This window comes from Phoxinus phoxinus (genome assembly GCF_949152265.1).
Source record: "Phoxinus phoxinus genome assembly, chromosome: 5".
In the NCBI taxonomy this organism is placed as follows: Eukaryota; Metazoa; Chordata; class Actinopteri; order Cypriniformes; family Leuciscidae; genus Phoxinus; species Phoxinus phoxinus.
This window is the reverse complement of record NC_136880.1, coordinates 34,884,513-34,910,956: the sequence shown is the minus strand read 5'-3', so window position 1 is coordinate 34,910,956 and position 26,444 is coordinate 34,884,513. Positions and strand designations below refer to the sequence as shown.

The following is a 26,444-nucleotide window of genomic DNA, read 5'->3' as shown; positions in this document are numbered from 1 at the left end:
CCTAGGTTGTATGCTTCAGAAAAGCGTTTTACAATATTACAAAATTAAGGATTAATTTTTGGCTTCAATCTCGACAAAGAAATATCTTTCCCGTAGCGTTCTTTCGACGCAGTACTCGTTCCCTCTCCTAGAGAGAACCGAGGTTACGTTAGTAACCGAGTACGTTTTAGCATCTGGAACTCCCTGACTTGAGAGATTTAGATTTATTTTAAAAGAGAGAAGGCTTTCTACAACACAGGATCACCTCGTACCCAAAACCTTTTGATTAAGGGTAAGAACAAATTTATCTTTAAATAAATTATGCACTTATTAGTGAATGAGACCCAGAAAGACTTGATAGACAACTATTTTCACGTATAAAAAAAAAAAAAAAAAAAAAAAGGGACGTGACCAACGACATCGGATTCGTCACCCCTCACTGGCTCTCTCCCTCCCAGCCCAGGAAATAGAAACTTAAGCGGCTGATGGAGGGTAACTAGAGGAACATGAAGTTTGGTTTGCGTTGTATGCACTTGATTGAGATGGTTTCGAATGCAGGTGACCCCACGTTTCCCTCCTCAGAGATGTAAAGGTGGGTTCAAACGTAAATGTTTTATTTGTGTGTAAAATATGGGTGTTGTTCCGCTTCACTCTTCCCGCATCTGCTGCAGTAGGCTTACGTCAGGCGCGCGCTGTTCTTGTTTTTTCATTAGAGAATTTTAAATAGGCTAATATTTTAGTGTTCTTAAAGATATCCCCGTCTTTAATTACTTCTTTAAAACGATGTAGGTTTTTTTCATTTAACGTGGTTTATTTCAAAGCCAAATTTCAATATCATTGTGCAATAATTATTGTTCTTGCATTGACCGTTGGGTGCGACGCTGCAAGTGTAAATGTAAATGTGTAACCTATAATTTACTACAGAAATAACAATGTCCTTTTTGCCATATTCATAATAATAAAAAAAATACTATTTTTGCCATTTTGTCGTTATGGTCATACAAGCATTCCCCACCTGGCGTTTGACAGCAGGGAGGATCATTAGCATCTAAGATGAAAATGTATCTGCACTGCACCCGCTGTTTACTTGTAAGATTAACATTTAAAACACCAGAATTAAAGAACAAAGAATGTTTCAGACAGAACGTTTCAAAATGTAACTGCACTTTTTTTCTTCTTTGTACAAACCTAGTAGACACACATAGGAAATGAATGACTGGTCATTCATTGCTCTACTACCCATAAACTCTAAATGGTATGAATGTGTGTAATGTGATCCGTGAGAAGATATGGGGCCATTCAGTGTTTAGAGTGATAAACTGTGTATTTAATTGGCATATGAGAGCTCAAAAGCCGTCAAACTGGTCAAATTTCCTGCTTCCCCCACAAAAACTTCTGCATACTTATGACATGAGGGCATATGATCGTAGCCTACTGTTAAGCACTGTTAAAAAAATAAAAATAATATTATAATAATTCAGCAACCAACCACCTCATTATACTGCAGAGCTGCCCAGCAACAGCCTTTGATACCTGACCTCTCTCTGTGTATACCAGAAGATAAATATGCAATGAAATTAATCCTTATGTATATGTGCACGTTTTGTGTAATGCATTTGTGCAATATTTACAAAGGCACTTTACATAGTGTACATTACATAGACTTTTTCATTACATGTTGATCTAAAGTAATCCTTACATGATTTGAAGCCAGGCTTCAGGTTAAAGAGGTTTGTGGTTGACTAACAACAGTAATCAGTCTGAAACCCACTTGACCCAAAACCTGTTCTGTGGCAGTTCACATGGAGTTAATATCCCTTGTTTTGTGGTTTTCACACACTCTGGTTGCTAGGTTGCACTTGTCAAATAGGAAAATAAGTCTTTTGTTTTGTCTTCTTTTCATGATAAGCTTGACCTTGTATTGTACACCCCAGCTTTTCTTTCTCACATAACCTCAAGAACAACAGCTCTGGCCAACTATCACAGAATGCCTGTCTTTCTACAATATAATATTTGCTTACCACCAGTAAATTGAAATAAAGTAAAGTACAATAGGGAAATTAGCAGAAATTTTTTATTCTATTCTTTAAAATGTGCAGTATTCACTCAAAAATAGTTGACATGTGATTAGACCCCAGTACATTTTCATACAGTATATCAATTGTGAAATATGTTTTTTAATGTGATCCAACAGCTCAGCAGTTATTATCAGACTGTTTTTAATCAAAGGTTATTTAACAAAATTTTCAAAAAAGCATGTAAATTTTACATTTATAAAATAAAATGAAAAATTATCTCTAAAATAGTTCAAAAGCCTATTTGACAGTTACCAGCAATATCATTTTAAGAAGCAACATCTGAATAAATGGATCTCTATCTTTTATAAAACATGAGATACTGTAAAATTTGAGCATTATGCCATGTAGAAAGTTAAGTGTTATGTCCCTTCCTTCATAGTCATAATTCATTCTTTATACTTCCCTATAGCTGTTCAAAGGTCTAAGTATAGTAGTAATGTGATTCTGTTTTCAGTGAGGGTTTATGCTCTTTTGAATGGTATTTGCATTCTCCTTTATGTAAACAAGTCATCTGATGAGCTGTGTTTTTCTCTTTCCTCACTTTAGGTTGAATTTACTGCAGTATTTGAAGCTGTGGGTGTGCATGTTATGGCTTGAATCTGTAGAAATGTCTACGGTAAAGGCTAGAGATGCTAAGCTGCAGGAGTTCATGCAGATGTACGAGCTGAGAGCTGCTTGTAATGCCTGCGCTCATAAATACTCTCGCATATGCTACTCCATCATTGCAACGCCTCACCGTTGCTCTCACAATCTGTTGCTTGTCAGAGCAAAGGTCAGAGGTCACAAATGGAGACCTGTGTTCTCTCGGCCCACTCACCCACAACCTATTCGATATGAAGTGTGTTGGTATTTCAAGGAGGATGTCGGGTGCTATGTGCATCATGACCGTTGCACCTTTGCCAGTAGTCTGGAAGAAGCTGCCGTGTGGAACTTGCAAAAACACACAAACCTTGACCACACACGTTTCATTCAACTGATCACGCAAAGAGAGCGACTGGCTGAGCAGGGCAGACAAGGAGAAGGTCAGTCAAGCTCTCATGAGCTTTCCTCATATCAGGAGAAACTTCTGGAAGAATACAGAAGCAGCAGCAATGAGATTCTTATCGTGAGTACAATGAAATCCTGCACAAGTTTGCAACTCTGCACAACTCCGTCCATGTAACTTTAATGTTTTTAAGACATATGAAATCTATCTTTATGAGTATTTGAATCCATGTAAATTAAAGGGACACACACACACACACACACACACACACACACACACACACACACACACACACACACACACACACACACACACACACACACACACACACAAAAGATTTGTCATACAAAAGATTTTTAAATATTTTTCATTTTAAGAATGTAATATACTGCACAACTTATATTTTTGATTCAATTTACAGTCTGGACGAGTCAATGATAGTTGCCGAAAATCATAGCCAGTCTCCAAATTTTGGGCAGTTGGAGTTGACAGATTACACAGAAAATTGTGTAGTATATCATGGTCACAGACTCCAATTTTTTTATTCCATCCAGTCAGAGGATATCAAACATGTTTGTTATTTTGAGCTGATTTTAGAACACATTGTTTTAATTTGTCACGCATCTCCTATGAGGTGCATGTTTCTGCATAAGTTAGTGGTCAGACTTGAAAGTCTGGTAGTGTGTGATCCACAGTCATTTAGTGTATGATGTTTTTCTTTGGAACCATTTCCAAAGTCTGCAAGTGTACTAGATTTTTAAATCTGTTCTAATTTTAAAAGTTGTTTAGTGTATTCCTCTTTTAGTTGCTAAATATGCTGACATTGATGATGTTTGTTCTTGAAATGATAATAGAGAAATGAAAAAGTTGTTTGTGTATTTATGGTAACTTTTAAGTTAGTTGTTAATTATTTTATTAAATACTAACATAAAAAGTAACAAAATCCACAAATATGGACACGTGTGTGTATTTTTACAGATTTCTGAGCACGTGGACGATGTGTGTGTTACACACGATGAGAATCTTTGTGTAGACTGTTTACAAGAAGACAGTGGAATCAGATGGAAATTCACAATCACCACTGAGGTCAGAAATACACACTATCCTACATCATTTTACATTCAGCCTTATTGCACACTAGTTATTGATAACCTCCTTGTTTGTTTTGTGTGTGTGCATGTGTGTTTGTGTTTGTGTAGAGGTCCTTGGCTCATGTGGCTCTACTGAAAGTGGAAAATGGTGCTGTATTCTCGTTGAGTGACAGTTTACAGAACACCTTTCCCCCAGTCACACACACTGCAGGCCACCACCTTCGCTACTCTCACTCCACCTACCAGCTGAGTGTGTCTTTTCTCTCGTTCCGTCCTGGAGTGTACGAGCAGTGGTTGGTGTTTGACTTCGACTTGCGACCGGTTCTTCTCCGGAAACTGAAGGTGAGAGTCGGTCAGCAGTTCCATGTCCAGCCAGATGAGGCAGAAGAGAGTGAATGTGCCGAGATTCTTTCGGATGAGCGCTGGAACAGAGGAAACAGGGTTATCGTGCCCTTCTTTGCCAGAAAGGAGGAGGACGAGCAGTTGCTTAGTAAATACAAATCACCCCAGCTGAACTTACAGTTCAATCCCCATGCAGATCACAGTTCCCAACTTCACCGAGACAACTACAGAGAGAGAGCTCACCACTTTCTGTTCAGAGAGGAAATTGCAGAGGAGAAGCTCATTAGCAGGTACAAACAGCTTATAGAAATAGTACACCACTTGAAATGTATGCTAAGGTGTACATTTTCTAATTTACTATATTTATATGAATTCGTGATATAGTGCCCCCTCCAAACCAGCGCAAACCCCATCCCACCCCACAGCTGATTTCATTGGTCAACCATCACAGGCCCTGTCCCAAATGGCACCCTTAACACTTGCGGTCTTCCTAAAGTTCGCACTTTTGTGACGTAACGCCTCTTTGACTGTCGGGAAGAAGTCTCCTGCGGAGCTCGCCCCAATGCAGGCTCAGCAAAAGTGTAGGCTAATTCTTTTATAATTATCGACCAAGGACACATTATGTTTTAGGTATCCATTACCATATTCACTTGTTTTTAAATGTAAATTCAAGCCAAGTCAAGTCACCTACAGTTATAAAGCGCTTTTAACAGTGTGGAGTGTTTCAAAGCAGCTTAACAGCTATAATAGAAATTACCGTAACAACCGATTGTTTAGGCTGTACAACAGCATTAGGATAAAGTTATTGTCTTGCTAAAGTTAGTTTTGACTGATTCACTTCCGTTGCGAAGATCATTCGTTTTTAACTTAGTGGCCGCCAACACAACACCGTTCTAACAAAAAACTCTCTTAACACGCTCCGGCCGCCCATCCGCACAAAACAGTGCCTGGTGTCTCGAGAACGCACTCCCCGAAATAAGCCAATAGCTGTTCTCATGTATGAAACATGGGCAAAGTTGTTAAAGTCAATGAATCTTTATGTAATACACAGATAAAATGAGTGGAGAAGTGGATAAACAGGTTTGGGTTGGGGTTCACTGTTTTTTAGTTCTAAGGGAGGTTATTTCCTCAAATGGTAGAGATCCAGTTTGTAATTGTAAACAGTGTTAAGTGCTGGTCTAAGTCCAAGAATCTTTTTTTGATGTCTACAGGCCACACCATCATTAAGAGTTATAATTTATGTAATGTCATAGTATCAGCCACACCCATAGACATATTTTCCCTAGCAGATAAGTTTTTCTCTCCCTAGGTTCTTATTATGGTCTGCATACTGATGAGTCACAGACTTTAGCTTAGTGTGGGTCCCACGGCAACAGTGTTTTACCACCTAAATAAATGAGTTAGAGATTTTACGTTTTGAATATAATTTCTACTACTAAAACAGTGTATTTTAACATTACTTATTTCTCATCACATGCACTCTAACTCTGGAATTTGAACTCATACTGGGATCAGAGGCATTCCATGTTATCATAGCATTTAATGGCCTCTGAGTCTGATAGTACTAGGCAGGTATAATCACTGAATTGAATATAAACGTAATTGAAACCAAACAATGCAAAGATTAAAGGCATTCATTTCTAACAAGTTAATTGCGGTTTCAATGAATGGATGAAACATGGGCAGGGCAGTTTCAAAAATCAGCACTGTTATGCATACTCCAGGACGGCCGGCGGGCCGGCCCACCACCCGCCACGCACGCAGTCATCACCTGTTTGTTTCCCTGTTAACGCGGCCGCGGGTAAAAAAAACGGAAAGAAAAGGGTGGGGCTGAGAAGGCGAGATAATTTTTTTTTGCGGAATTTAGATACTGAAGCCGCTAAATGTCGCAAACTAACTGAAATATTTAGCAGCACAGCCAGCAGCAGCACCTCGCAGTTAAATATTAGCAGCAGTGAAGAAGTGAGCCAGACATCTATAGCAACATGCCACCAGTGATGATGAGGGACAGAAAGATGAGCTGGTTCCACAGGTAGATCCAGGGCAAGTAAGTATGGAACATGAGAGGAGAAAGAGAGTTACTTGCTAGGTGTTACGCTGAGGCATAGATGAAGCGGAGAGAGAATCCATGTGCACGCACTACTTTATTTTAATAAACAACAGAACAGGAAACTCAGGAAAGGAACAGGAAACATCTACCAGCTACAGCAAACACAAACATCGAACGACAACCAACAACTGAAACACAGAGGTATAAATACATAGACAAACAAGCTAAACAAGATAACAAGGGGGCGTGGCTAATCAGAAACACATGGGAACAATGATCAGACAATTAACAAGACACATGGCAAACAGGGAATCACATGACAGACAACAAGGAACAAAACCCACACCGTGACACTAGGGATGATGTTAGGAAGTGATATTCAGGTTGCTACATTTTTAATGATTACATTAGTTAAAACAGCTAAACTTCAACATTTTAGCTGTAAAGTGCCACATGCAGTAGCTAATATTAAGAAATATGTTGTGCTTTTACTTTTAAAAATGTTGGTAACGTTACAGTTTACAAACTTTGAAGATTTTAAATACAGATGTTACATTTGTAATGGTGTATTTTCATTAAGATGTGATATTATTTGTGATGTAAGATTAATTGCTGCATAAATTAATTAAGATTATTAAGTAATAAATTCATTTTGAGACAGCATGGAATAGATTGTATAATATGCTGTTATAACAGCATATTATATAATCTATTCCATGCTATCTTGGAATAAAACCTTTTTTATTTTTTTTATCCATTCCATTATTTGTTTATTCAGGTTGAGCTTAGACCAAGAGCAGAGAAAGACACCCACTCCAGCTCAACTTAAAATTACTTTAAGCGCCCCAAGTCAGACAGTCACAGCCTAGAGATTTTTTACACAGGACTGCAGTGTGTTGAGACCTCCATTTATATGTAGTATTCAAGTTAATCTAGAATAATATGCTTTTAACACAACATCTAGTCAACATCAGTGCTATTGCTATAATTTGGATGGTATAGTATCATGAGACACACACAATTAAAGTCTTGTGACACTCATGCCAGGCGTTATTGTTGTTGTTGACGAGTTTCCGTGCGCCGATTGCTTTGGGCCGGGCCTAGTCAAAGTCCAGGGCCGTTTTTTAGTCCCAGTCCGTCCCTGGGTGTGTGTAGCCACTATTACATTACACTGTTATTGTTGTAATTATTTTTTTTATTTTTATTTTTTTTTACATGGATGTCTATGGTTGGCCATATTACTGTATGGTAAAAACAAGTAAAATTTGGCATACTAGTCAGTCTGAAAAGACAAATACCGGTAGAAATTCCCTAGTACGCACACGACTTAAATTAAACCAGGTGTCCCCGACACCTCCAAAATGATCCTCAGGTGACCCCCACTCTGACCACGTCGGTAACCCCTCACGTCTAACTATAGTTTCTTTGAACGCATTATAAAAACCCAGATGCCTAAGAATTCTATTTTGATCACATAAGATGCCTAAGAATTATAGCTACCTGACCCCATCGGTAACCCTGGACGCCTAAGAGCCTCACTCTGAGATGACGTCTCGCACCTTATGAACACTATCACTTGTTAATAAATGTCTCCAGTGTTCCATTAACCTGCTGCACAGCAATAACCAGCCTTTGAATATGGTTTAATCATGGCCGAGAGGATCTCGGATCAATTTCAGAGAATTCCCCCTGACAAAAAGAGTAAAACAGTTTTTATAGAATATAGTAGCATGGCAAAAGTGACATGATTCAGTATCATTCTTTCCAAATATGGAAGCAAATATGGATTCATTGATACTTCAGCTTGTTGCCAGGGTCATGAGGTTAAATGTATATGTAACAAAACTAGACAGTTGTCTAGTTTTGTTTCCTCTTTTGTTAGATTCAGATTCAGATGCACACTTTGGCCCAAGTGTTAGGGACATTTAGTATTTAAAAGCATATAAATGTTAACACTGCAAGAAAAATAAATGTTAGTTATGTTTAATAAAAATTTTAAAGAATAGCCCTTCTACAAATGGCCGCATATGAATATGATTATTATGATAATCATATTCATAATCATAATCAAGTTATGATAAAGTTGGAGCTATATAATCATCAGATGACAAAGCAAATGAAAGTAAATAAATGGTTTAATGAAATACACCATACATCTGTAGCATATTGAGGTTTGGTCGATATTAAAGATTTTTGTAATTTATCAGTATTGAGAATGCTGTTTTCTCTTTTTTTACAGTTAGATTACCTTTGCCATATATTTACAGTTGCGAATGTTTTATTTTTTTTCCCTAAACTTGCAGATTAAATGTTAGTGGGAGTGTGTCTCTCTCTGACGAGTTGAGTGATGGCATATTCGCTGCTCCAGGGAAGCTCTTTGCCACTCTGAAGGTGTCCTGCTCGCTCACACTAGACTCGCCTGAAGGGCAGATGCTTAAACGAGGGGTGCAGATGGCTTTGGTGAATTGCATACCAGAAAAAGCCAGTGTGTCAGTAGAGCACAGAAACCAGACGTATGAGGCATTGGTGCTCAAACAAGCTGCTGGCGAGGGTCACATCGGTCTTCAGCTGTCTGCACAGTGTGTGTCTGAACTACAGCTGAGGAAAAAAAACAGGTGTGAAATGGAGGTTCAGTTTCAGCTGAACAGACTGTCATTTTGTCAGATGCACCAGGCTATTGATCACCTACCAGACTTGCACATCGTTCTACCTGACCTCAGTAACTGTTGTGTCCCTGTGGACATAACCAAACAGTCTGAATTGAACAACAAACAGCAAATTGCCTTGAACTTCATCCTTGGCAAGTGCGAGAGCAACAAAGTGGCTCCTCCCTTGCTAATATACGGACCATTTGGCACCGGAAAGACACTCTGTCTCGCCTCAGCAGCCAAAAAGCTGGCCCTTCGTTCTCAAAACAAAGTGCTCATCTGTACATATACTAACAGGTAAGCTATAAATAAATTATAATGTAGTTTTAGCAAATCATTACCACAAAATAAACCCCACAGATCAGGATCATGCATCAACCAATGTTTTTTTGTTTTGCAATGAAGTATTTGACACATTAAAGTTATTATATTATATTATATATATTATATATTTGTTTTAAAATAAATAAATAAAAACTTTTCTTCAAAAAGAAATTGAGAAGTAATATTAGACATTAAACAAAAATATATAGTTTAGTGGTCATTATATAAAAATATTTTACCTCAAAATTGACCATAAAATGCAATATTATCAATTGTTATTACCAGTTATTTAAAACAAGAACAGATGGGAATTTAATTTGTATTAAGATGCCTTGCAATACTTCTCCTGTGAAAATGGAAGCTCCTGTCCATTTAAGAAATCTAACTAAGTTTTGTTCCTTATAGCTCTGCAGATTTATATGTCAGAGAGCACTTCCATTCATACATTACAAATGGACACCCAAACCTCAAACTACTCAGGATAAAGGCAAACAGGGGCGGGGCCTCAATCAATGCAACCGATGACATCACTCTGAAATACTGTCTCTGCTCTCCAGACAGACAGTCCTTCATCTTCCCAGCACGCTCTGATCTAGAGTCACACCGCATAATTATAACCACCACATCGATGGCACGGCGTCTTCGTGAGCTGAAGATTCCTGAAGGTTTCTTCAGTCATATCCTGATTGATGAAGCATCTCAGATGCTGGAGGCTGAAGTGCTCATGGCTCTGGGTTTAGCAGACAAACACACTCGAGTGGTTTTAGCAGGGGATCACATGCAGATGGCTCCAAAACTTTTCTCTGTAACTGATGACAAACGATCAGAACACACCCTGCTCAATCGTCTCTTCCACTACTACCAGGATGAGAGCAGCAACATTGCCAAGAAAAGCAGAGTCATCTTTAATGAGAACTACCGTTCCACCACAGAAATAGTGGACTTTGTATCCACTTACTTCTATGTAAGTGATGGCATCAAGGCCAAAGGGGATGTCCCACCCCACCCGAGGCTACACCCTCTGATCTTTCAGCATGTCAGAGGAGAATGCCGTCTGAATTCCACCTCCATGTCCTGGTTCAATCTTGCTGAGGTCAACATTGTGGTAAACATGGTGGAAGGGCTTCTGACTGACTGGCCAATTGAATGGGGGGATAGAGAGCCAAAACAGATCTGTGTCCTTAGTGAAGGCCGACAGGTACTTTTTTTTGTGTGATAAACAGCATTTATCACTCTTGACATATGACAAATATGTTTTGACCAAAACGTAATTATGCTATACCATATACTTAAGCATGGTGACTTGATGAATGAATGATAATAATTAAATATACATTATTAATATTATTCAAGCATTAGGGATGAGAATTGTAAAGAATTTAACAATTGTGATTCCTCTTAATGATTCTGGTTCTTTAACTGTTTGATCAAAGATTTTGTCATTTAGAGGAAGAACTATTAAAAAAAAAAGTTCTTGATAATGTAATACATAGTTTTTAAGGGTTTGAATCCAATTATCATCACAAATGGTGAAGTCACAAAAATACAATCCACATCCTGTTCCACAAATTTTTCCTTTTTTCCCCCTTCGATTCTTCAGGTTGAGGTCATCAGAGTTCATCTTCGTCAGAAAGGAGTTTGTGGAGTGTCTGTTCAGAATTTAGCAAACATTCAAGGTACTGTGGGGTTCAGAACATCATTGTCTACTGGAGCTCAGGGAACATGTTTGATTTATAAAGAAAAAAAGAGGAAAAAAATCTCAGTTACCTTTTTATTTCTGTCGCAATGTGTCAATATGTATATCCATTTTAAAATTATGTATTATTATTTTTAAATTACAATCTCCCTATTCAAATTCTGTGTCCTTAGGGAGGCAGTTCAGGGTCATCATCATAACAACAGTTCAGACAAGAGACAGACTTCTTCAATCAGAGTCAAGCTGCCCAGAGTTTTTTGATGACATTCGAGCACTTAACACTGCCTTGACCAGAGCCCAATCACTGGTGGTTGTAGTTGGAGATGCTGGTGCTCTTTGTTGTTTCGGAAAGTGTTCAAAAATATGGAGGTCCTACATAGAACGTTGCATCAGCAAGGGCAGTGCTAAACCAGATAATTTTACCAGAGATGTCCTACAACAGGAAATATTAGAAATTTCTAAATTTCAGAAGACAGAAAAGTTAGAAATTTCTGAGAATGATGTACCTCTCCAGGCCGAAACTGATACTATACTGAAAGAGATGGAAGACTATGAAAGTGATGTACAGGACTCAGATGAAGAGAATGAACAAAAGAGGCCTTTATTCTTTTCATCTGAAAAGGAAAACCTCTTGGAGTTGGTCAGGAAACAACCTGCTATCTACAGGCATGGGGAATTGGTGATGGAAGGATACCAATCAGGTTATGTAATATCTTACGACAACCCATCTGAACACATTCATATTGAAGGGAGGAAAAACATTGGCATGTCTTTCCCTGGTGATGAAGTTGTGGTTGAGACCAGACAACATGATGCTGGCTCTCTTACTGGGAAAGTTTTAGGTTGTACAAAAAGACTACCAACATCCTCTGAATTTGTGTGTTTATTAGAGTCTGAAAATTACCACAGACGAACACAAAACACTGACAAATATTTGGTGCCAAAAATGATGATACCCCTCAACCACAATACCACCAAAATACGTATCTTGGTAAAAAAAGAGACTCGCAATTGTATTCCAGTATACAAGTTTGTCAATGGCAATTGGACAATAACAAGAAATTTCCCTCTGGATGAACAAACAAAACAGAACTATGTTTTTGTTGTTCAGATTTTGGGCTGGAAAGAACACTGTTCCTTTCCGCTAGGCAAAGTTACAGACATTCTACCAATTGGGACATCTTTAGAGGAGGGACTTGAGATTTTAAAATCAGAGTTCAAACTAATGTCTCCTCCTCTGATGCAAGAGGATGCATTTTCAGAGATGAGAACTGATGGAATTGATGACAAGAAAAGAGAAGATTTCAGAAATGTACAAACCTTCACTGTTGATCCACCCGAGGCTGAAGATTTGGATGATGCCATTAGTGTTAAAGACCTGGGAAGCTGCTATGAAATTGGGGTTCATGTTGCAGATGTGGCTAGTTTCGTGTCTAAGGACAGTTCACTTGATAGCTTTGCAAAAGAGAGGGGAGCAACTTTTTATAACCCAGGAGAACCTACATTCATGTTCCCAAAACATCTTGCCACCAACTCTTGGAGTCTTCTCAAAGACAAAGACCGTAAAGCCATTTCATTAACTGTTAAAGTGGAAAAGCAATCAGGCATTATCACAAAAAAGACCTTCAATCTCTCTCTGGTCAATTCTAATAAGAAGCTAACCTACAAGGAGGCTGAGGATATAATAAGTCAGTGTGATGGTGAGCTGAGATTTGATACTTATAAAGACTGTGTCAGGGTGGCTTACCGTTTTGCCAGAAGCCAACGCAAAGCACGACTTAAAGAAGACTGGAACTATGCCCAACCCGATAAACACCGGAAGCCAGGGGAGAGAGAAGCAAATCTAATGATTGAAGAGTTAAACATAATGTTTAACCATGAAGTGTCAAAACTTCTGACAGAGAATACAAATACTAAACTCTGCACTCCTCTGAGGTGTCAGGCTCCTCCTAATGCAGAAAAATTACAGATAATTAGTGATCAACATATGGAACTCATTCCTTTTTCCTCACACCTGACATTTCATATCGACAGAAATCGAGTGGACCTGAATAACACAATCACCTTCACTGTTTATTCTCCAGGGTCTAGAGATGCCCACCCTAACAATAACCCTAACCATGATGATAACCAGAGGCCTTTATCAAGCCACCTACAAGATGCCATCTCTGTCAGTGACTCTGAATATCATTTTGAAATTGGAGTTCACAAAGCAGACATTTTTAGCTGCATGTCTGGGGACAATATTCAAAACTTGGGTGCACAATCGGACATGTGGAGTCTGATGCCAGGCAAAAAGCGTCGTGCTATCTCTTTAATTTTGAAAGTCGAAAAGACAAAAGGCGAACTAGTAGAGCAAAAGTTGGTGCTTTCCTGCATAAAGTCAAACAGGGCATTGTCCTACAGTGAGACTGACAGCATCATCAACCAGCCAGGTGAAAATGAGATGAGGTTGGATTCTCTAGAAAGCTGCATTTTTGTGGCTTATCGTTTTGCACTTAATCACAGGCAACAGAGACTCTCTGGACAAGTGGACTGTTCCAATCCTGCTGATCTTGGATCATTACAAAACAGCAAGTGCAGGTTAATGATGGAGGAGCTGAAGTTGATGTTTAAAAGAGCTAGTGATCAGCTGATTGATCAAGAAACCCTGTTTCCGAACAACTTTAGCTGCCCTGTGACAGCTTCGCTGAAGAAAGACAAGGAATTTGGGTCTCTGGAGAATCATCTGGATTCAAACAGTGGGCAGAACAATGGCAGTTTTATCATTCTGACATCTGTGTGGAAAAAAATTGAATTTGCAGCTTCGACATGTAACTTTTACAAAATGGCTGACCTTATTTCTACAGATGACATTCATCCACAGTTGGTTCCAGCAGTTGTTCAGTTGAAGTTCAGTTTAAAAAAAGCTTTTTTCATCTGTTCTCTCTCATGCAAAGATGCTTTACTTGGGCACTATTCTTTGAATCTGGACTCGTACACACATTCATCCTCACCCATTCGCCGTTACATAGATGTGGTTCTTCAGAGGCTCATGCATGCAGTTCTCTGCGATCGTCCTGTTGAGTATTCAAAGACAGACATTGATTTGTTGTGTGACAAGTGTAAAAGAGGAGAAACAATGGCACAGGAGTATGAGAATAAAGCGGAGTCACTTTGTCTGGCAGTCAATCTACAAAAACAAAGCACATACAAAGTGGCTTTTGTCACCATTGTTCGACGTGACAGCGAAAGTTTCAAATTATCATTTCCGTTTGATAAAGGAACTTTCCCGGACAGACTTCCTGTTAAGTACAGAAATTTACAGCTTGAGGATCAACCATTATTTTACAAAAAACAAGTGACACTGACTTGGAAAAAACGGATATATTCACTGAGCATGACCCAGAGCCCACTGCAGAACTTAAGATTCTGTTCAGAGATACATCAAAAAACCTGGCACGCCATTGTTGAGGCAGTGAGAGACGAACAGTGGGAAGAGGCGAAGTCCCTCATATTGCGAGCAGATGTGAGAGATCACACGGAGATCAATGAAGTGCAGGATACATCTCGATTGGATCCTGATCACACTTTCATGTCAGAAGATGATCATTACACTGACTTCACACTCTATCTAAAAGCTGGAGACACTCTCCAGGTCCAGCTGACTTCAGAAAGGGACAGGGGCTACTGGGCGCCAACTGTACAGTTATTGAGTGTGACTTCAAGCTTTGAGATCTGTGTGGAACACACTGGAAATCCTATTAAGTGCTTTTCCAAACTTGCAAACAGCCCATCCAAAGGTCACTACAAGGATGTAGAGGAGTATGTGCAGATATGGAAGCCTCTCTGTGAAATGGAGTCTGCTGCGACTGCTGTGGATGACAGTGATTGTGTAGTGATACAGAATGTGCACATAACTTTTGATCATTCCAGACTCTCTGGAACTTTCTCTCTGCCTGTAGAATGTGTCAAAAAATGGGCAATTGAATTTGACCTGGCCAAGTGTTTGCTCTGTATCCGAAAGAGAGTTATGAAACAGATCCAAGCAGAACAGTCAGAGCTGGATCCGGAATACTTTACCTGGGTGGCCCATGGTTTGACAACTCAGTGTTTAGATCCTCCAGAGAACAGTATGAATAAGTCCAAAATTATTCACTTTATCATAAAATGTGCACCCGTGAACACCCCAAAATTCAAGCGGGATGACACATTCACAGTGGAGGTGATCCCAAAACTCATTCCAGACATGTAAGAATACAACAGACTCAATACACATTACATCACAACCATATTATAGTTCAGTACACTAACTAATACCATAATGCTGCAAGATACTGCATTACACCAGTCTCATTACATTACTTACATTTTATATATTTATTAATCAGTTCATAAATATATGTTGTTCAATGTATAGAGGCAAAGTCATGACAACCACTTGCAATGATGTGTGATTTTTTTTTTTTTTTCTGCTTGATTTATCCAGACGGAAGGAAAGTGCAGTGAATAATTTAACAGCAGCAAATGAACTCGTTAAGAACATTGCACTCAGACACCGGATTGGGAAAGAAAGTATGCATTAAATTCATAATATGTCATAATATGTTGAGTGAGATAATGTTTTTTTTAAATACAGAAAATTTGGTTCTGAGAAGCTATGCAGTTTCTATGCAATAATGCATTTGTTATATTTTCTTTATTTATAATATACCTACATAGGGTGTTAGTGTCTTATTAGGGTCTTGTTTAATTTTATGATTTATTTTTTTATCTTCATTTAATACCATTTAACAAGTCATTATGTGAGCTTAAAATAATTATTTACACGAGTTTAATGACATATACTTGAGTTCATTGGTTTTTAAGGTACTTTTGGTTGTATCAACCCACAGGCTCAGAACCAGCTGTATACCTATATGTGCTTATGAGAGAGGAACCACCAGCAGGTCTGCCTCGACTGAATGAAAGCCAGTTTAAAGCTTTGGAAAAAGCTCTGAATGGCAAATTCACCCTCATTCAAGGACCTCCAGGTTAAACATTCTCATTCTGAGCATATACAGTTTTTAGTTTAGCATTAAATGCTAATTTACACTGCACAGACAGACGCTGACCAACGGCAAAAGACACATTTGTTGGGTTTTGTCGGATGAGTGTGTTTTCCCTGTATGCTGGTGATGGTCAGCGTTTTTTTTGTTGTTGTGCTGATTGAACATTCAATCACCATTTGCCGGGTCATGGAATGTCTGAGAAGTGACCTACTGTAATTTGGTGATTGTCTTCTTTAATCGGCATCTGTCGATGCAGTGTTAATTGGCCTTAAATCACAGAAAAACTTAAAAATTTTACCTTTTTTTCTCAGTGTTTCTTAATGGGACTGAAAAGATTATTTTGTATGTTCATCTTGTATAGGAACAGGAAAAACTGTTGTAGGAGCGTATATAGTGTACTGGTTCTCTCAGCTGAACTCTAAAAATCCTTGGAAGCTGAAGGAGATGAAAGACAAAAAGAAAAGAGAGGTTATTCTTTACTGTGGACCCTCAAACAAGTCTGTGGATGTAGTTGCAGGTACGTCAAGGTTTGTGTTCTAGGGAACTAGTATTTGTGTGAAGATGAAATTAATGTATTTATGTGTTTGTGTTGGGTGTACAGAATACCTGCTCAAGTTTGGAGAGCAGCTGAAGCCATTACGTGTGTACAGCAGACAGATGGAGATGCAGGAGTATCCCTACCCTGGCAGCAACATCCAGTTATCATACAAATCACTGCGCCAAGAGCGGTCTAAATCTGAGCTCAGGTACTGCCAATGAATAATGCTATTGCAAAAAATAATCATATTAATAATCACAGATCATTTTATCATTACAATACTCAAACTCATCACATTCCTGTGTCTAGGAACATAACACTTCATCATAGAATCCGAGAAAACTCTCACAACCCTCATTCCCAAGCAATAAAGGAATTTGATCAAAGAATTGCCTCTAAACCTGATTCACTGACAGATGAGGACGTAGAGGAGTACGTAGATGTTTCTGTTGTATTTATGCTATTTGCTTCCATTTGAAAATGCTAAATTGGCATAAACAACTGTAAATACCCGTGGCTTAATTTCCATCATCATCACCATCTAAATCTGCCTAAAACACATCTCTGTATCTAAGAGTGTGTCTACAAGTGTGTGATTATATGTGAATGCATGTCTGCATGACACTAAATTGTGTGTCCTCAGATATAAGAAGCTGCTAAATTCTGCACGTTTGTATGAACTGGAAGAGCATGATATTATTCTATGCACCTGCACGGCTGCCGCCTCACCCAACCTCACCAAGACACTCAGTGCACGACAGATCCTCATCGATGAGTGCGCCATGGCTACAGAACCCCAGACGCTTGTCCCATTGGTCAGCTTCAAACCGGAGAAGGTCAGAGTGACTCTTGACATATTAACAAACAAGTTTGCCAATAACATGTATACATATACACAAATAAATGGACATAAATTGTACAGAAATGTTATGCAAAACTTGCTGTAAAATACCAACACATAACCTAGACAAGACTTCCAAATAACCAAGAGCCTGCACAGCCTAAATAATTAAAGAACTTGTAACCCCTCCACCCGGGTCATATTCGACCCGCTCTGTGCGGGCCTCGAACCCAGGTCTCCAGAATGAGAGTCAGTCTTCTAAGCAAAAAAGAATGACAATCATACATTTTTACCATGATTTACAGAAGACACACACTACTATAATGTCATGTAACAATAGTTTATATACCAAAAAATCTTGTCAGGCATGATTAAAACGAGAATCATTTGATGACAAATTAAAAGACTCCATTTAAGGATCATGGTGCAGCACCCAAATACTAATTAATTGTAATATTTTTAATTGTTATACTTTGCCACTATCCTTCAAACCACTAGGTTTTACCCTTTTGTCAGCAAGAAGTTCCATATTTAATAAGTACAGGTCAGAATAAGTCGATCATTTCATTTTTACATAAATATATCTATTACAGACTGACCATGGTTTGTTACTCTGAATGACATTTTGCCAAAAAGGGAGAGAATATTGTCATTGTTCCCATAATTGCAATGTTTTTAGTAGTAGTCTGTATCATTAAATTCAATTTAATAATATTCCTGAGTAAATGATGGTAGAAGCAGATGTTGAAAAAATAATAAGCATTTACATTCTACTGTTCTCATGCTCCCTGCCATGCTTGCTTACATGTAGCTTGTCACTTTGTTTCTGACTTGCTCTGTCCCAAAAATAACTACTTGCAGCTATATTTACATTATGAATACTTTCTGTTTGCCAACATAAATGACGTTATCAGGATGGGTATTTGGGGTGGAGAATCCCCTTAATGGCATCTTTTGAACTTGTGACATAGTGAGGGGGGACTCTCTGTTCAGAAATATTGGTAAGCATTTATATTAACAATTGCAATCCTCAGTACCTTTCTTGTTTCCTGGCTAAAGGCCCGTTCACACAGCAAGTAAACTATAATGATAATGAGAAGGATATAGTTCTAAAAACTGTTCTAAATATAAAAGAAAGGTCCACATCACAACTATAACGATAACGGCACACTGGCACAGAGAAACAATATAGTTGGAATCGCTTTCAGAGCGATTTTTGACAGCCAATCAGAATCCATCCTCATTTAAAGAAGCAGACGACAAACCTGCAGCACATGCTTGGAATAAACAGCGTTATTGTTCATTGGATGCTAATATAGTTGACGTTATGATTATCTTTATAGTTATCATTCTTGGTGTGAACGGGCCTTAAGAGTGCTACATTGTGTCTGCATTTACTTCTCAGCTTTTTGGCTTTTTACAGTGCCTAGCAAGCAACTAAGGGCCTCTAAAATAAATTAATAACACAAATCAGCCAATACAAAAATGCAATAAATAGTAATATTTATTAAGTTGAACACATATGTCAATGTTAAATATTCCTCATTTATCTGTAATATAAATAAGATACTAAAATTGTTATCTATACAGTGATACTGTCATTCACAGAGAATTTGCATTACACTCAATGGAAAAAGCATTACTTTGAATGACGAAACTTGCACTTCAGCTTATATTGCAGGCTATCAACTGGCCACCTGTCAAATAGTGAGCTTGACCAGTAAAGTTTATCAATTATTCACAAAATGTTTTTCAAATAATCTAACAATAAGTGTTTTTGGCATTTCACTGAATGACATGTGCTTTTGTAATTTAAGTTACAACACCATGAAAAGGTGAAATTATCAAATATTTAAGAGCATTAAACTCACTTTGCTGCAGCACCACACGGTCTTCAGGATGCCTTTTGATGATGTCACAGACTGCTGAAAGAGTATCTGATTTTTATATGATTTCAGAATGGTTACTTGTGCCTTAAACACTGAATGACCTATAACAAACTACATATTTGGGAACAAAAGTCCCCTGGTGATTTCAATACTTTAAAGATCAGAAGCTGTGTCCGAGTGTCATTCACTAATCCCTATATAGTGTATGGCATTTGAGTGCACTATATCTGCAAGGAGTGAACGAAGTGAAGTGAGTGAAGAGCTGGAGCTGTCGCAGAAACGGCTTCGTCACACGTAGTGATAAAACGACATTTATCTTACATGTTTCTTACTTTATTAAATAATATTAATAATAATCATAATGACTTTATTTTGTAATTATATACATACCTCTGTGCAAGCTTTGTAGTTTCATCAATTGTATAATTGTTTTTTCATGCTTAATATGTGTTTATAATCATTAAATACTATAAAAAAAACTGCAAGCAAAAATAAATGCACATTAAAGGGATTAGTTCACTTTAAAATGAAGATTCTGTCATCATATACTCACCCTCAAGTTGTTTCAAACCTGTATGAATTTCTTTCTTCTGTTGAACACAAAGGAAGATATTTAGAAAAATGTCAGTAACAAAACAGTTACCAGGTCTCATTGACTTCCATAGTATTTTTTTTTCCTACTATGGAAGTCAATGGGACCTGGTAACTGTTTGGTTACTGACATTTTTCAAAATATCTTCCTTTGTGTTCAGCAAAAGAAAGAAATTCATACAGGTTTGAAACAACTTGAGGGTGAGTATGTGATGACAGAATTTTCATTTTAAAGTGAACTATCCCTTTAACAAGTTTAGTGTACATTAATTCATGTATTTATTATTTTTAGTAAAGTTTTTTTTGGTTTGTTAGAAACCCTCACGCTCACAGATGGCGTGGTTGTTGAGCGCCCTCAGGAGACCGGTATGATTACATTAGAATGAATACGCAGATAAATAACAAATATTTTTAAATCATCCACCAAATGATCTTCTCTTCCTTACAGTTTAATAAGTTAACAACAATGCCACACATTATTAAAACACCTGGCTGTTAGTAAAACACATTAAATTGAGTTAATACCTAAATAATATATATTTTAATAATAAAAATAATAATATATATTTCTTAACCTTATTAATATAATTTCATTTAATTTTAAAATTCATCTATATAATGAAGTCGCTCACTCAGAATACAGCTCGTCACCCGATACAGTGCACTATATAGTGGGTAGGGAGCGGTTTCCAATTCGGACACAGCTTTTTGTTTTAATATAACACAGCCAACACTTATTTAAAAATGCTAAGAAAACAAATATATTTTTTAACTTGGTATTTTTAGATGTAATGGTAAAATAGCAAAGTCCAACCACTATGCTAAATGACAATTTTACACTTTGGAACATTATTTCACCCATATTTTTATGTATATAAAATCACTTGGTGACGTGACACCAAAATGGTGACGTCTCGTCTTTGACCCTAAAGTATTTAAAGACAAAATAAATATTATATAATATATAAAGTATAATATAATAATCAAAATGGATGAAATGTGAGAGCAAATAGTGACTCAAGCCTGTTTTCTCCATGCAACAATCTATAACGTTTTTAACAATGAACGGTTAACTAGCATAAGCAAATCTAAATAAGGGGCCTACTTCTTGTTACATTACTCTGACCTTACAAACATTTTCATTCACAACCTTCTGTGAGGGTTTTCTGATCCTTGTCACCGTCTTGTATACTCATCTTGCAGGTTGTGCTGTTGGGGGATCACAAGCAGTTGCGTCCGATCGTGAAGAATGAGCATGTGCGGAGACTGGGCATGACACGCTCTCTGTTTGAACGTTACATGGATAGAGCACTAATGCTTGACACCCAGTACAGAATGGTACATATATCTGCTTCACACACGGTATACGCTTACACACATTTATTACTGTTTATTACATTTATTACTCTTTTTTTTAGCATGAAGAAATATGCGCATTTCCATCAGAAACATACTACGATGGTAAGCTGAAAACTATTGTGCCTGAACGAATCAGCATGCTTCATGCTCAGACCGAGACACCAAGACAAAGCAAACACACTCTGTTCGGAGATATACGTGGAAAAGAGATCAGTTTGGTTGTTTCAACTGCGAGGGGAAATGAGAACTCAAAAGCCAACCTTGAAGAGGTTAATAAAGCTGTAAGTAAAAGATGATGCAAACAAACAGAAAAACACTCGATTTACACCCAATCACTTTTAAACTATGTTCAAACTGCATGTTATGCAATTACTGAACTCACCTTTTACATACAATTTTTAATTTAACCAAATTTGGCACTATTATTGAAAAAAGTACCCCTTCCTGTTCTACATACCACATATTCCCTAATTGAAGCATGTATTGCTTCTCCTACAGTCCACCAGTAATTTGTCCACTGATCACATTCTGAGGACTTAACTCATCTTAAATTGTCAACCAAATAATACATTATTGTCAGGTTCTGGTGCTAATGAGCTTGCAGTGCACCTACACAAATCAAGCCTAGATGTGTGTGTTTTCACGCAGGTTACGATTTGCAGTCAGCTGATATCAGTGGGCCATGTGAAGCAGGAAGACATTGCCATTCTGTCACCATATAACGCACAGGTGGCCCAGATCAGAGAAAGACTGTCCAATGACTCTCAAATGAAGAGAATCACTGTCACTACCATTACAAAGAGCCAAGGTAATACTCTAAAATCATTTCCTCTCTTTAGATCTCTGTATTTTTTGTTTCCTTTACTTGGATAATGCTAATGACAGTTGTTAGGTTAAAGGGATAGTTCACCCAAAATAATTTACTCACCCTCAAGTTGTTCCAAACTTGTATAAATGTCTTTGTTCTGCTGTACACAAAGGAAGATATTTAAAAGAATGTTTGTAACCAAGCAGATCTCGCCCCCCGTTGACTACCATAGTAATTTGTTTCCTACTATGGTAGTCAATGGGGGGTGAGATCTGCTTGGTTACAAACATTCTTTTAAATATCTTCCTTTGTGTACAGCAGAACTAAGACATTTATACAAGGTTGGAACAACTTGAGGGTGAGTAAATGATTTTGGGTGAACTATCCCTTCAATGCTGTTGAATAGTTTTGATTTATCAAATGTTTGGGACTGTGTCACTTTACAATAAGGTCTCATTTGTAAACATTAGTTAACTAACATGAAATAACAATAAGCAATACATTTGTTGTATACAATAGTATTTATTAATCTTTGTTAATGTTAGGCAGATTGAGTGGACTTAGCCAAAGTTTTGAAAGTTTACAACTCTCATGCCCCCCACTACCACCGAGCACCCTCCCATCGAGTTTGTGCTTGTCAGTGCGTGTGCACCAGATTTTCTGTGAACGCGCGCCCGTCTCTTCAGCATCGATCAACACTATGGAGTAGCTACTTTCCATGTTTTCTTTTCCTTGGTTGTTTTGGACCTCCTAGCTCTGGTTGTTAACCAAGGAATTGGAAGCTTGTTAGTAGATTTTCTCTCCGCCATCCCGCTTCGCACAATCCAACACACCTGCGAACTTCAGGCGTGTGCATGTGATATTGTAACGTGCGCTAGGGGGGAGGGGGGATCTGTGGCGTGTGCACAAACTGCGATTGACAGTCATATCTCACACCCCCCTGTGCTGACTGGACCAGAAGAACCGGGAGCGGTGGATTTTTGCAAAACAAATAACAGGCTCAAGGTGGAGGTAGAAGCGCGGGTTTTTTTCTAAAACTGGCTGATTTATGTTGTTCTGTCGGAGCATAGCTTCGGTTTCAATGAATATGATTAAAAAAATCTTGCCGACGGCAGCTTTAATAAAAAAAATACAGTTGTTAATTGTTTGTTCATGTTAGTTCACAGTGCATTAACTAATGTTAACAAATACAACTTCATTTTAATAATGTATTAGTAAATGTTGAAATTAACATTAACTAAGATTAATAAAGGCTGTAGAGGTATTGTTAACTAAAGTAGTTAACTAATGAAACTTTATTGTAAAGTGTTTCCGTTTTTTTCCTAAAATATTCTTATGTTCTCATAATGATCACTAATGATGTGACTGCAGGTAGTGAGTGGCCCTATGTGATTCTTTCGATTGTTCGCTCCTGCCCCAGCGACGAGATTGAAAATATGCCTTCAAGGGAATGGCTCTCCAAACACATTGGCTTTGTGGGTGATGAAAACCAAATCAATGTTGGCATCACAAGAGCACAAAATGGGCTATGCATTTTGGGTAATCCTTACATTACATTCATATATTCTTAACAAATGACTAAATACATATCCCAGTGTACTAAATCACGTTTTATACAAAAGCATCTCATTTTCTCTATTTACTATTATAAGATACTAATATATATTTTGAAATGTTGTGCTTTAGGCAATCAGGAGGTACTGAACTGCAGCCCAGCATGGAAGAAACTACTGAAGCATTATTCAGGTCGCGGCTGTGTGGTCATTGCAGACCAGATATCAGTACACAGTGTCCGTTAAATCAGATTTTAAATGAAGTTGGATTGATCTTGAATCATTTTACAAACAGTGTAAATACTTATTTGTTAAAGGCCCCCTGAAATCAAAATGTAAGTTTTTTAGCTTTTAGTATGAATAATGTTAGCCTTAAGGTTATGAATGGTGAATGGTGCTGGTGTGTTCCAAAACAATGACAAAATTTGCATTTAGGAGATATAAGCATTCAAAACTTAGTCTCTCACTTCCGCTAAAATGGATCACGGATTTTTATGACCACACCGCGGACTTCAGCTTCTCATCACGTCTTCTGTCCAATCAAATACTCTCTAGAATCTAAAGCGTCCCGCCCCCTATGCTATAAATACCACCTGGCCAAAGCGACCGTTGGCATGTCACGGAGAAATATGGGTTGGAGCCTGAGGTGTGTGTTCAGTTGCTCAAACGCTCGAGTTTTATTCCGTTTTCCAACTGTAAGTTGGTTAAGAATGAAATGACTAGAATGTATTCACACCTCTACTACTGAATCCAACTTATCATCATCAGTGCTCGGCTTGGCTTCCATGGTGCTGTCAAGTATGAATTGCAGTCTGTTAGGTAAACTAACCGCTATTGGCTATTTGAAAAGGGGGAGGAGCCATTCAATATGTCCCGCCTTAGCTTCCTGTTTCAGTGGAAATGACGTCAACGCATCAAATAAAGCTGTGCGTTCCAAGGCATTTCAGTGGGCCTTTAAGATTATATTTTTAATTCTACATTCCAAATTTCTTCTATCATTCCAAACCATTTTAAAATGTTTACGATTATATGAATATATATATTCCTGAAATATTCTTTTAATTTAAAACTATATGGCAGCTTAAGATGATTTTTTTTACATATATATATTTACTACATATAACTTGTTAATCGATTATAAAAAAAACATTGAAAAGGAGGGAGGGGGGGGGGGGGGCATTTACTTTGAATACGTAACTTAACCTCATAGACCTGTGTAATTTTTGATGTACTGAGCCATCATTGCCCTTGTCTGTGTTGTTTTTAACTTGGAAGAAAACCAAATTAAACAATTATCAAACAGGTAAAATACTTTCTGAATCTTTATTTTAAAATAATAATAATAATAAAGTGGCAATTTACCAGTCATATTATAGTAACAATTGTTGTAACAATAAACGTAGCACTAGTGTATCACATTCACTTTGACTTTGAGAATTTGGCTTATACATAAATGACCAGCTTGTATTTTGTACATTTATGAGACAATTATTTGTCTTTTTTTGTGTTCAGCAGAAGAAATAAATTCATACATGATGCGAGGAGGACATCCAGTCAGATGATTAAATCTAATTTTATTTATTAGCAGCAGACAATCCAATAATAAATGAGAAATAATAATATTTCATCCATAATCAGGATTAAAAGTTTAATAAAGAAACAACATGAACAGTTCAAATCATTTCTAATATTTCTAAGTAAAATATAAGTTACACTCTGAGTATATTCTTACCTAAAGAATAGTCAAGTTGTTGAGAGAGAGCTCTCTTTGAAAAGATAAATCTAATTGATCTCCCTCTTATGCAGTTGCTTATCGGAACAGAGTTAAGTTCCTCTTTTCATAGTATTTCACATCGAAGCAGACCCACAAGACACAAACATATCTAGCTTTCATAGTTTCACAGGCTGGGGTGTGTGTGGGAACATACACATATCGCTCTGTACCACCATATGAGTCAGGAAGTCATGGGTCTCAATATAATGCAAAAGAAAGAAATGTTATACAACGTGTACCTTCTGCAAGATGTTTAACCAAGATAAAAAATAAAAAAAAGATCACATTAACTGAGACATTCGAGCTACTTGTGGTCTGTCTATCGGAAACTTCTAGGCTTTCGCCCACATCTTACTCTTACAAAAGTTCACCCCAAGTCAGTCAGCTACATTGAGGCATAAAGATGAATCAAAGAAAAGCATTAAACATACATTTCAAATGATAATAGGCCTAATGATAAACACTATAAACTATATGATTTCTTAAAATATGATTGACGTGTTTAAATTATATTTAAAATACGAAAAATTATAAATCAAACAAGAGATGTTTGATCTTACTTCCTGATTCATCAATATAGGTTTGGAACAACTTGAGGTTGAGTAAATGATGACAGAATTTTCAGGTTTAATGGACTCTATGAAAAAGCTAGCAATAAATTTGCGTTGACGCCCAATAACCACTAGATGGTGCCTAATGACACCAGTTTATTTATACGTTCTTTCTCGTCCGACTTTGAAAATCTGGGATTCAAAATGTAATTTAAACCATACTCATATCATGCTGCTGGAGGACATGATCATCAGGTTTTACACAGACTTCTGGAGTTCATGCAGTAGAGAGCTGCTGTCATTAAAGCAAACGCTCC

At 37.5% G+C, this 26,444-nt stretch overlaps 1 protein-coding gene across 2 annotated transcripts; it reads left to right on the top strand.

The window, feature by feature from the left end:
* The first annotated feature begins 430 nt into the window (after positions 1-430).
* Positions 431-25,107, top strand: helz2b (helicase with zinc finger 2b). 2 transcript variants are annotated; one of them, XM_079614143.1, is made up of 19 exons: positions 431-571; positions 2,604-3,162; positions 4,021-4,128; positions 4,242-4,765; positions 8,829-9,470; positions 9,903-10,695; positions 11,098-11,173; positions 11,367-15,423; positions 15,662-15,747; positions 16,068-16,205; positions 16,585-16,740; positions 16,825-16,969; positions 17,071-17,193; positions 17,405-17,597; positions 21,286-21,420; positions 21,501-21,722; positions 22,090-22,249; positions 23,621-23,788; positions 23,936-25,107. In XM_079614143.1, the coding sequence occupies exons 2-19, from the start codon at positions 2,641-2,643 to the stop codon at positions 24,046-24,048; spliced, it is 8,361 nt and encodes a 2,786-aa protein (XP_079470269.1). In that variant the 5' UTR covers positions 431-571; positions 2,604-2,640; the 3' UTR covers positions 24,049-25,107. The 2 variants fall into 2 exon arrangements, with proteins under 2 accessions (XP_079470269.1, XP_079470270.1); XM_079614144.1 differs by lacking the exons at positions 21,501-21,722; positions 22,090-22,249; positions 23,621-23,788; positions 23,936-25,107 and adding an exon at positions 18,517-18,603 and having other exon boundaries at positions 464-571.
* The last annotated feature ends 1,337 nt before the right edge of the window (positions 25,108-26,444 follow it).

What these genes read in the sequence shown, in the direction of transcription:
- helz2b (XM_079614143.1), top strand. Translation starts at nt 2,641, where the DNA reads ATGTTATGGCTTGAATCTGTAGAAATGTCTACGGTAAAGGCTAGAGAT. An exon ending in GCAGCAATGAGATTCTTATC is followed by an intron (nt 3,163 to 4,020) that starts GTGAGTACAATG and finishes GTATTTTTACAG; the next exon opens with ATTTCTGAGCACGTGGACGA. An exon ending in CGGTCTAAATCTGAGCTCAG is followed by an intron (nt 16,970 to 17,070) that starts GTACTGCCAATG and finishes TCCTGTGTCTAG; the next exon opens with GAACATAACACTTCATCATA.